General features: G+C 41.9%; 1 protein-coding gene across 1 annotated transcript in view; it reads left to right on the top strand.

The window, feature by feature from the left end:
- The first annotated feature begins 2634 nt into the window (after positions 1–2634).
- Positions 2635–12671, top strand: part of CPE (carboxypeptidase E) — an 84818-nt gene continuing 74781 nt past the window's right edge. Inside the window, exon 1 of the mRNA XM_036314428.1 lies at positions 2635–3198. Within this exon, the coding sequence (XP_036170321.1) occupies positions 2886–3198 (313 nt within the window). The 5' untranslated portion in view covers positions 2635–2885. The remainder of the gene's footprint in view (positions 3199–12671) is intronic.

Genomic DNA, 12671 nt, shown 5'->3' with positions numbered 1-12671 from the left:
TCTTACATGCCTCCTACTGGGGATTGAGCCCTTAACCCCAGCATGTGCCCTGACTGGAAATCAAACTGTGACCTCCTGGTTCATATGTTGATGCTCAACCACTGAGCCAGACTGGCTGGGCAAAGGAACAGGTTTTTTAACCAATCTAAGAACAGAATCTTGAAAGACTTTTATGAGTTTTTCTCAGTCCTTCACTGTTTTCTCATCTGTACCTAATTCGATTTTAAAAATTAAAGTGTTTCCAAAAGCATTCAACTTTTTTTCTACCCTTGTATTTATCCGTTTATCTAATTTTTCACTACACAAGTACAAGTAAAAGTGGTATGAACATTTTGGTGACATGCCTGACTGACTCTTGGTATGTACACAACGCAGTGATGAGAGAAAAGACAGAAATGAGAGAGCAGCCCCAGCCCTGGTCAGGTCCATGGGCAATCGTCAGTGCACTTCAGAGTGTGAATGGAGGTTGTCGACGGAGGTTGGCTAAGAGAATTTCTTCGGTGCTAACAAGGAAGGACAGGCATTGGTGTTTGGAATTCAGAAGGCAGGAGGAAGGATTCTGAAGCAGCAATGCCTGGATGGGCACTGCAGTGGCCAGTAAGAGGGTACAGTGACTGGGGAGTTGGTCCCAACGAGAAGTGAAAGGACACGGAAGGCTTCCATCTATTGACCGCTCACTTCTCTGGTGCCCACCCCCCGCAGGCACAGCTTCATGGAATGCTCAGCGTCCCTCATTTTCAGATGAAGTTATTGAGCAATCTCTGAAAACAATAGAGCTTGGATTAGAAGATTGTTCTGTCAAAGTTGAGATTTGAGAGGAAACAGAAAACACACCCTTTGTTTAAAGAGACAGCTGAAGGGCAGCACAGGACTTCAATAAATAATAGGTTGTTTACGTGTGTAGTTACTAGTTGAGACGCCCCACGGAGCCACAAACGAGTGTGGTGACCTTAAACAGCTAACACGAAAATCTTAGCCTTCCAATTTCTGAAGTTATTGGTTTTTAGCTACTTTGTTTGCTTTTTGTAGGTTTCCAAGGTTGCTCTTTTGGGCTTGATTTTAGAAGCATAATTATAACTCTGGTTCAAACTTCTGGACCATGTAATCAAACACAGGCTAGTCATGGCGGAAAACACACAGCTCTTAGCTCTGCCTACATTGACAAGGAACATGGTTGGATCCAAATTCAACTGAGCGGCACGTCTTTATAGTGGCAGCTTTCCCCAAAATCCCCCAAAAGAAGATCCATGCAGTTGTAGGAAATGGAGGCAGTCAGTGGGGTTGGGAGCCAGCCTCTATAGCAGCATTTTTAAAAAGAAATCCAATGAAAGAATTTAAATATCTGGATCTTATGCCAGGAGAAAAGTGTGTTTTGTGTGTGTGTGTGTGTGTGTGTGTGTGTGTGTGTGTGTTTTCTGCCTGGTGGAACTACAAATGGGTTGTTTGTTTATTTAGATTTGTGCTGTTCTTGAATCCAAGTGGCACCTCATCAGAATAATACCTGCTCCAGGGTGGCTCCAGGAGTGTCAGTCCCCTCTAAAGGCTGGCTATTAAAGCTGTGAATGAATTTGTATTGTTATAGTGACTTTGAGAGGGGAAAGGAGATATCATCTCTCATGATCAGAGGTTTCTTTCTATAATAGGATTTAATCTCTTTCTTTTTTCTTTTTTTCTTGGAAGAAGGTTCTCCAGCCCTAATCAAGCCTTCAGCTGACTGTAGTCCTGGCCAACATCTTGGTTACAACCTGGTAAGAGACTCTGAGCCAGAGCCACCCAGCTAAGCTGTTCCTGAAAGACTTAATCTTTTTTTTTTTAAAGTATACTTTATTGATTTTTTACAGAGAGGAAGGGAAAGGGACAGAGAGTCAGAAACATGGGATGAGAGAGAAACATCAATCAGCTGCCTCCTGCACACCCCCTACTGGGGTTGTGCCTGCAACTGAGGTACTTGCCCTTGGCCGGAATTGAACCTGGGACCCTTCAGTCTGCAGCCCGACGCTCTATCCACTGAGCCACACCGGTCAGGACGAAAGACTTAATCTTAATACCACACTAAATCCTTTGTCTAGCGCACCCCCAAACTTGTACTTTATATAATAATATATACAGTACATATATATATATGAAGAATCCAGGAATGTGCATAAGTACAATGAACAACAGTATCTGCAAACTGATAGAATGATTTTTTTAAAAAAATTCTGTTAACCCTCAAAGTTAAAGTGTTCAGTTTGCCAGCCAGATCCTATAATAAATGCAAATCCATCCCTTGGGTTTGTGTTTGGACTCTCAATACAGTTATTAACGATGCATCATGATGTGAAGGCCAATGGTTGTTAATATTTCCCTTTTGTTTATTTTTTTTTCTGGAATATTCTCTACTTCTTGATGCATCAAGATGGAAACCCAGGTCGGCTTGGACTAGATGTCACTTTAGAAGGCTCCGCTCACAACCCAAGAGTATTTCTTCCAGGCGCCAGGTCTTGGGTTTCTCAATGATAGCCCTGTTCCCAAATCCAGCCCTCAGCTGTCATCCCACCTGGGTCGTCCCCGGAGCCATCTGGCTTCTGACGCGGTTCTGAGCCCACAGATAACGCAGGCGGCCGCGCAGATCAGCATCACTGGGCGGGCGGCCCCTCCTGCAGTGGTTTCTCCTGCGGCGCCCCCGGCTCGGCGGCGGGTAGTGCAGCCCGCCCCGCGGCTGCGCCCCTCTCCTCTGGGTGGCCCCCGCGCGCCGCTGACACTCAGTGCACCCGGGAAGGTGAGGCGCCAGGACGCTGCCGCGGAACCCGCGGACCTCCCGCAGCGCCCGCCAGCTCAGCCCCCAGCCGGGCAGACAAAAGAGGCCGCCGGCGCAGGAAGGCACGGGCTGCGGAGGGGACGCGATGGCCATGGCCGGGCGAGGAGGCCGGGCGCTGCTGGCGCTGTGCGCGGCGCTGGCCGCCTGCGGGTGGCTGCTGGGCGCCGAAGCCCTGGAGCCCGGGGCGTCCGCGGCGGGCATGCGGCGGCGCCGGCGGCTGCAGCAGGAAGACGGCATCTCCTTCGAGTACCACCGCTACCCCGAGCTGCGCGAGGCGCTGGTGTCCGTGTGGCTGCAGTGCACCGCCATCAGCAGGATCTACACGGTGGGGCGCAGCTTCGAGGGCCGGGAGCTGCTGGTCATCGAGCTGTCCGACAACCCTGGGGTCCATGAGCCTGGTAAGCGCGCCCATCCCTGGAGGAGAGCCGCAGACGGTTGCCCTGGTGGCGGTTGGGGGCAGGAGGGCAAGGTGGGCCCAGGGGTGCCTTGTGGAAAGGGGCGTCTGGGGTGGAAGGTGGGAATTAGGGGGACGGATGGAGATGGGGATGAACCTGACCTAGAGCGCTGTGGCTTGCTGGGTTCCAGTCTCTGCTGTCCTCCGTCCCTTCCCAGCCCCAAACCCTCCCCCAGCAGTTAGGCCACCTTTTGGGGAGCTTAGGCCAGAGAGGATAGGAGCACGTAGCGAGCAAATCTGCGGGCTCGCCAACCCAGCGGTCACCCTCCCTTTGCTGTACCGGAGACCCGAGGGAATAACAAGCCTTGCAGACAGGTGTAGAAAGCTAAGGTGCAGAAGGCAGGGACTTCGAGAAAAGAGGAAGAGTCATTTAGACGTACTTCCTAATTCCCGGAGGACCAGCTTTATTGGGTTCCGCAGGCTCTCCATACCCTTCTCTACCGCTACGTGTGTTTTAGGCACAGGGGCACTGTGGATGCTCAGGGGATGTTAAGGGTACTGGCCACATTGGGTGGTGGTGTGTGCGGACCTGTAGGCCTCCTCCCAGGATGGGAAAGTGGCCTTGACAGGCATTTGGAGTTCGAAACTGGACTTGACCTTTCTCAGCAAAAAAAATAAAAATATTCCTCCCCCCCCCCCCCCCCGCATTTGACACTTGGGTTAAGTGGTTGGTGACCAGGTTTTTATTTCAGATGTCATTCCTTTATACCTATCTTACGCATCTCCATCCAGAGTATTTTAAGGCACGTTTTAATTTATGTTAAATGGGATTTACTTAGTATTTATTAGAGGTATTTAAAACAGTGTTCTTGGGGCTTTTTTTCGTGTTTCTACTCTTAAGAGTTATAATAAGGCCTAGTCTCCTGATAGTAAAGGAACTATTAATGAATCCTGGCAGATTTTTCAAGGAGATTATATGAAAGCTCACATTCACTTTGTTGTCTTGCTTCAAGTTTAGCAGTAAAAATCTATAGTAATATTACTGTTAGAATGCGATATGCTTCTGAAAATGAAAACAATACTTCTTTTGCTTGAATATCTGGAATGTATGGTTTGTCAAGATTTGTAAATTTCTCTTTCAGATTGCAAGCTCTGTGAGGCAGGGACAGTATCTCCAAAACCTAGCCCAGATCTGCACACAGCAGGCACTCAGGGCACAGTATTAAAAGGAAAAAAAAAAGGCATCAGTCATTTGCTGAATAACACACTATTTAAAAATATAATGTTCGATTCTTCATAAACACAAAATATACAGATTTAACTCGTTTTACAAAGGTGAGCTCAGAAATGTTTTTACATTATTTGCTTTATAATTTCCTTTTAAATGAAGCAAATTTTAAGTTCATGGAATTACTAATAGAATACAAAATGTCTAGTCATTTTATTTTTTATTTTATTATTATTACTATTATTTATTTATTTTTTTTGAGAGAGAGAGAGAGAGAGAGAGAGAGAGAGAGAGAGAGAGAGAGAAACACTGATGTGAGAGAGACACATCGATTGGTTGCCTCCTGTACACGTTTACACTGGGGTAGGGGATCAAACTTGCAACCCAGGTATGTGCCCTTGATCAGGAATCATTGTATTTTAAAGGTAGAAACTATTATGAACACTAAATAATCATGAGGTTGATTCCCTTCCCACCCACCCCACTTTTAAGAGAAGATAAGTAAGTTAGAAATCTTTGGGGAAATAGTGTTTAATAAACACAATTCAACTGAGTACATTTGAAAGATCTTATTGGCTTTATTCAACGATTCGTGAATTGGACAGCAGAGAGAGGGAGCTCCAAGGAGCTGTACAAAATGAAGACTTCCCGCAGGAGGGATCGGGAACGGGGAAGTTATAGGCAAAAAAATCGAGTTGGTTATTGCAAAGTTACTTTCCTTTAAGGGATGGCAAGGGCTTATCAGGCAGTTGACCTAACTAGTGCTGATCAATCAGGTGATTCCAGATTGACTGGTTTAAGATTCCATTTCTGAGAGAGCTGAAACTGTAGTTGTCTTGCTTTGCTGACATGAGCCTTAGCATAAGTGACTCCATTTTGGGCCTGTTGCATTATTTTAAACACTAGCTAATGGAGACATCTGATTAGTATATACGTTTGACAGTACTGGTATGAATTAACTTTTTTAGGAAGTTTTGGAGAAATGAAAGTGTTCATTTTTAGATGGCCTTCAAATTCCTTTCAGATGAAGATATTTTAAGAAACGAGAAAGGAATACCCATACATATTCTGCGGTAGAAATATATGCTTTCAGTTTTTTTGAGCACCTGCACATTCTAGGTGGACCAGTTTCTATGGGATATGCAGTGATACACACAAGCTGTCCTTACCCTTTGGGGAACTGGGAATCAGGAGTTTTAAGGACAGTAAAAAGGTATGTAGGGCTGCAAGAACTACATGGTGTGGAAGGACTGGGTAAAGGAGACCAGAGGAGACATTAGGTCAGGGGGATTTGGTCATTGAAAAGTGGATGACAAGAAAGTAGGAAATATATTTATAGAGTGCTGAATATTGAAATTTACCAATTCCAGTGTGGTTGGTATAGGATTTATGTTTTAAGTGCCCCCTGCTTTCGAAAGAGAGCAACTGCCTTAACTGTTTTCACCTTATAAGTGCTGTTTTAACATGTGATTAAGCTAGTAGGAAATGATATTTAGCTTGACAAATTCGTTTACTGGACTAACACTTGATGAAGTTGCCCATATCATTTTAATTTCCCAGTAAGAGAGAGGTATCAAGTTTGCAACTTTTCTTAATCTAAATTCTTTTTCTGGAGTAAAAAAAGTAGCTAATGTGTAAGGGTTTAGTTATCATAATAGAATAACTCTCCCAATACAAAACAATATATTCACCTAACGCCTTTCCCTGTGGCAGAACTGGCAAGTGAGAGGTTTACTTGGTGAGATGAGTGGATATGGACAGAAAGAAGGTGTTTGTTGATACCACCAGCTCCTGCTGAGCAGAAAGAAGTGCTCATCATGCTTGTTTGGTACCAGGCTGTGGTCTGAGTTTGAACTTATCTCTTGAGAAAGATTCATTCTCTCAGATATTCTACATTAGAATCATCAAAGGGGAAAGAAAATTCCATTTTGAATTGACCAGTGAGGACTCTCCGTACTTATTCTGTTATGACACCATGGGAATCAGCTTGATTCTTGACTAGCTGAATGTTGGGTCTTTGTTTTCATTTTGTATCACTGGAGGCCTGCAAGGATCTATTGGAGAAGGGTTGTGGGTATCAGCCATTCTCAGAAGAACTGCAAGTGGTCTTGACACTAGTCTCATCTCCTCACATAGGGTGACTCCGGACCCCAGATGTGGGACTGGGACGAAGACCAGGCTAAGATCGAGTCTTTGCTGTCAGACTGCCTCTTGGCTGATTCTGGGGCCTCAGATGTGTTCCATTAGATATGATACTTGCCAGCCCTCATCATGTTCCCCATTTTTCTTTATATTTTATACTTTTAAAATATTTCTACACATAGGGACTTATGTGCTCAAACCTTTGCAAACATTTGCTCTCCTAGGCATGCATGTTCGTCATTGCAATACTCATAACAAAAACCTTTTTTTCATTTATGTCAAAGCAATGGAATCCATGTTCCCACACCACTCCTCCCAGAGTTAAACATGAGTTAAGATTAGTTTGTTTAAACCTCTAATTCTTTTACATGTAGTTTAAGATTGCTCCTGGGGAGTAAGTCTTATTTATAACTAAAATGCTATCTTAGGAACATTCTTTAGAGCATAGATGTTTCTCTCTCAAAGACTGGAATGATTATTTTGGACCCATTCCTCCCAAAATCTGTTAAAATTTAAAGTGTATGAAGGCCAGTATGCATTTGCCAAATATTGTGATGGAACATTTAATACTGGCAAAATTTCTATAAAACAAACAAACAAAAAAGAAGTGGGGATTTTGGTTATTTTATATGACTTCTTTTCATACCAGATCAATATGTATTAGTGGAAAATGATTACAGCTGAGTGACAACTTTATAGTTGGTGAATATAGATGTTAGAATCTGGAGAAGGATATAGATGTACCACATGTGGTCAAGAGTTATTTTTAGACTCGAATGAGTCAGTGCAACTCTTGCCAGAAATAATGTACTTGATTGACTTGTGATTGGCTAATGGAAGAGAGGAAATTGGGTTGGCCCCTAACATTATATATAACCTATGCTAAGACAAAATAGGCAGCTTTCTATGGAAACTGATTTGAGAGGTGGAAAAGGAATCACCTGCCAGCATCTCCCTTATTGGCATAGCCTAGGGGTGAAATCCCTGCCTTCACAGTCACTTCCTTTGGGAAGGATATTTTTGACAAATGCAAAAATAGCCCATGTAAGGCATGACACATAACCCAGCTTTTCTCAAAGTCTATTCAGTAGAACATTAGTTTAGCTTGGTTTGATGTTAGCTAAACAACGATAAACAGGTTTGTGTATTACAGGACTTACCAGAGCCCTTAATATGCCAATATTTGTTTCAGATCTCCAAGTTAGATGTATACTAGATGGTATTTTCCTAGCTTCTTTCACCATGGCAACCTTTTTTCAAGGAGCTTGTCTGTAATTAGTGTTACACTAGTTTGAGAAACACAGCATTAGTTCATTATCATGCATTACCATATTATGAAGGATTAATTTGGTAATTCTTTAGCAGAGAGACCCATATAGAAAATTTTTAATATATTTTTCTTTTTTCTTTTTGCCCATAAAGTGATTTATGTAGGGCAAGCTCTTAAGATATGCTTATTGAATTGAGAACATAATTCTGAGGCAATGAGGCATAGGACAGATAATTTTGACTGGAAAGATTAAAGTAAAAAAATGCCATCCAATTCTTTTCTTGTTAAGTAGCTTCATGCTTTAACTTCTCTTTGCCTCATTTTCGTGCCTATAAAATACGGATACTTTAGAAACTCATACCTCATAGAGTTGCTGTGAGGCCAAAGTAGTATAGTACATAGAAAAGAATTAATGAGGTTGCTTACATCTGGTTCTGAAGATGAGCTGATTTGTTACAAATTTTCTTCACTCTCAGTCAGCCTGGGCAATGTGCTCCATGGGCCTTGCGTTCATTCGGAGTAGGCGTGCTTGGCTGTGTCATCACATGAGACCTGCTGAGTGCTCACCTGTTACAATGGTTTATTGCACCAGCCTAGCTGAAGCCCAAAGGACTTTTACCCTCTCAACACCATTTCCTTGTTCACAAATGTGTGCCCTCTGTTGATTTTTAAAACGAGGGCCATTTCTGTTCTTAAGCGGTTTGACATCTTATTTTGCTTTATTTAATAGGAACAGTGAAAGTGTTCATCATTATCTGATAATGTTTTTATGGTTGTTTCTTTAGGTTATTAAATAAATCTAGGGCAATTCCAATGTCTCCTTTGGCAAACTAACTTCTTTTCTTTTCTTTTTAAACTTATTTTCTTAAAGAATGCAGGATGAAATTGCTAGGGATCTGACTAATTTATTCTTTTACAAACTCAGTGTAAGTGAAAGGTCTTTGAAACTGCCTTTGTCATCGATCCCTAATTTTCTTATCCCCACTGAGGCCCTTTTGAGGCAGAACAGGTATGGGCAAGTTTGAATTGGAGGCTTTTGGAACTTGGCCATTTATAGGAGGGGTGTCAGCACTGGATCTTCTTGGAAAATGGACCGTTCACTTCCAAAAGGACTCTGGTGTTCCAAGTTCTGGTTATGTCCTGGTCTTTGGTTCCCTCTGTGTGTGTTTGTGTGTGGGGAGTGAGGTAGGGGGTGGTGAGACTCTGTTTCCTGGTGCAGCTGGAGGTCAAAGTTCTCTCTTTGGTGCATGCTCTGTCTGCATGATTTGTGTTTTTGGTCTGTTATCTCCGAAAAACAACTCATTATCTTGTTAGTATGACATCATTTTGAGCTGGTCATGTGATAATAGTAATAATAATAATAATACACCCTATTTTTAAGACATTTTATTTCAAACGAAGGATGATTATTTAAAAAATGGATGGAGAGCACTTATTTTTAAAATGAGACTAAATATAATCTTTACCAGGTGGCTAAAAAAAATCTCTGGTTATCCTGTGGTTATGAGTATCAAGGTAATTGGGAAAACAACAATTATCTCATGTATTTTCAGATGCAGACAGCTACTCCTATGTTCAGATCCCAAAATGATGCTGTTTGATTGGACCTACCCAATTACTCTTCCCATATAGTCTAAGTGTATTCCAAACCAGAAGATCTTTCCTTACTAAGCAGCTGCTATTCACTGCCATTGTGTAATTTACCCCCCAAGAAATATTTTATTTCTAGAGCTCAGTTCAACAGCTTGCACAAGTCATAAGCTCTGATTATGAGTTCAGGATAGTAGCACTTCAATGTAAAAGTTGGACTGTCACCTCCCAGACCAATGGCCCGAGTGCCCCCCACCCGCCCCTTTCCTAGCCAATGGGTAATTTTTACAACAACCTTTCTTATGACCATTAAAAATTTCTGTGTGGCATTCCAAGCTAAAATCAACTTCCCAATATGAAAAGAAAATGTAAGCTTTTGTCAATATAGCTAAATACAATGTAATTTAAGGCATATTTAATGAATATCCACTATGGATGTGCTATTTTACTTTATCTGTCAGTCACTCCTTTAGGCAGAGCCTTTGCATGTATTGAAATGTGTTACTTCATTCCTTGCCTTGTATTCACTCTTTAATGCACATTGAGCTTTATAGGGAGAGGCTCTAGAGTTAAGCCTTGGATTGTCCTGTGGCAGAGCCACAAACAAGTCCCAGCTTAGAGGGCGGAGCTAATGGGCTAAGAAGCTGTGGGAGATGCAGCAAGTGCTGCCAAAACAAGTGAAACTCACAAGAACATTGTAACTTTGTTGACCACTACCTTGTTTTTCTCTGACTATAAAATAAAGCCTCAGCTTGCTGGCTGGATCCTTCTCTGTGGCCCCATCCAGGCACAGGAGATCCACTGAGCCCCAGCTGTATTCTCTTTGTCTGTTTTTTCTTCGCTGCCCCCACTTCAGGCGCTCCGAACCCTTGGCTGTGCTGGCATGGCACAGGGCTTAACTGACACACTGCTTGCAGTCACATTTTGCAAACTAAAATGTGATTGTTGCCCTTTTTGTATTTTAGATACAGTGTTGGACAACTGATTTTAAAGTACAACAGTTCTATTGAAATAGTTTTATTTGTCTCAAGCACGGATTTTTTTTTTTTTTCAGTTTATTGGAGGAAACCATTCTTATTCATTGTGGGAACTCAGTAATGTTAAGCCAAATTCCCCACATAATCAGCATCGTGGGATTTAAGTTAACACACTTTTGGAAACTTTATTAACTTTACAAAATCAAAAGGATCTTTATAGTACTCACACAATGAGAAATCCACTTGTTAAATATATTTTCTCAAGAATCAGATTCAGCTTTTGGAATATGTTAATGCAATACAAAATACGGACAGAGAATTCTCATGTGACTATTGTATAGATGTATAGTGAATATATGATATAGACAAATCAGTTAACATACATGTAGACATAGATTTTATCTAGGCCTTGATGATGGCAAAATAATCGAGTAGAACAGTCATTTTAAATTGTTTAAAATTTCAAGTTGGTGTAAGTATTTATAGATTTCACTCATATCTATAAAATAGCCTTCATTTCTCTTGTTTTTACTTCGATCCATAGCTTTTGTCAGGAATTGAAGAGTTTTTTTTCTTTTGTCTAACAGGCTTACTCTTTTTTAAAACAATATATTTTTATTGATTTCAGAGAGGAAGGGAGAGGGAGGGAGAGATAGAAACAATGATTGATCGGCTGCCTCCTGCATGCCCCCTGCTGTGGATTGAGTCCACAACCTGGGCATGTGTCCTTGACCAGAATGGAACCCAGGACTCTTCAGTCTGCAGGCTGACACTCTATCCATTGACCCAAACCAGCTAGGGCTAAGTGGCTTACTCTTTTTTAAAAAAAATTCTCAAGAAGTTTTTTATTTCAGGAAGTTTTCTTGGGTTATTGCCTTCTCTTACCATGTTCAGGTATTCTACCAGGGTTTTACATATTTGGCCAAACTTGCCTTTATTTCCATGTAAAGATCCTAACTAAGGTGTACCATTGGAGATAGGTTAGGATAGTGGTCGGCAAACTCATTAGTCAACAGAGCCAAATATCAACAGTACAACGATTGAAATTTCTTTTGAGAGCCAAATTTTTTTTTTAAATGTATATTTTATTGATTTCAGAGGGGAAGGGAGAGGGGAGAGAGAGAGAAACATCAGTGATGATAGAGAACCAGGGGAGAGAGAAGATAGAAATATCAATGATGAGAGAGAATCATTGATTGGCTACCTCCTACAGGTCCAGGACTGGGCCTGCAACCCAGGCATGTGCCCTTGCCCGGAATCGAACCCAGGACCTTTCGGTCTGTAGGCCAATGCTCTAGCCACTGAGCCAAACCAGCCAGAGCGAGAGCCAAATATTTTAAACTGAAACTATATAGGTAGGTACATTGTTATTAACTTAATTAGGGTACTCCCAAGGCTTAGAGCCACACTCAAGGGGCCAGAGAGCCGCATGTGGCTCGCGAGCCGCAGTTTGCCGACCACTGGTTAGGAGAACCTAACAGATTAATGTGGGCCAGCAGTTTCTCCTCTTTCTCCTTCTTTGGCTTTTCTTCTCTTCTGTGGATATCAAAATAAGACAGTAGTTACCTGAATATTAATTGGAAGCCTTTGCCTGACACCTTTGGGTCATAAACCCAAAGCATGTGATAGGTTCATTTACTTTTAACCATTTAATTCTGTAACTCTCCATCTCCTTATAAACAACCTCCAGGTTGGCCTTAAACTAGCAACCTTTCATACCTATCACAGGTGAGGAATTGGATAGTATTTATCTTTATGGGGACTTAAAGATGTAGGAAATGTCTGCCTATTGTTGAAAAGAAGTGTTTAAAAGGAAAATTAGGAATGTAAATTTTCTTGTTTTCTCAAGATTTTATTGCAATGCGTTTAATTCCCTATAAAATGAACATAGATAGTTCTTAATTATGCCTTAGGAAAATCTTAGCGAATATGTTAAGAATAGTTACACTATAAAAAAGACAGGTAACTTGAGGAGTTTGTTTTTTAAGAGGGTTATTTATTTATTTTTTTATATTTTATTGATTTTTCACAGAGAGGAAGGGAGAGAGATAGAAAGTTAGAAACATCGATCAGCTGCCTCCTGCACATCTCCCACTGGGGATGTGCCCGCAACCCAGGTACATGCCCTTGACCGGAATTGAACCTGGGACCCTTCAGTCCGCAGGCCGACGCTCTATCCACTGAGCCAAACCGGCTTTGGCAAAGAGGGTTATTTTTAAGAGGTTTAAAAACCTTTTCTTATTAAAGTATAGTTGGCATTTTTAAGAGGT

The sequence above is a fragment of the Myotis myotis genome, unplaced genomic scaffold, assembly GCF_014108235.1.
Source record: "Myotis myotis isolate mMyoMyo1 unplaced genomic scaffold, mMyoMyo1.p scaffold_m19_p_6, whole genome shotgun sequence".
In the NCBI taxonomy this organism is placed as follows: domain Eukaryota; kingdom Metazoa; phylum Chordata; class Mammalia; order Chiroptera; family Vespertilionidae; genus Myotis; species Myotis myotis.
Note: the sequence above shows the minus strand (reverse complement) of the source record. Positions and strands in the feature narration are given on the sequence as shown.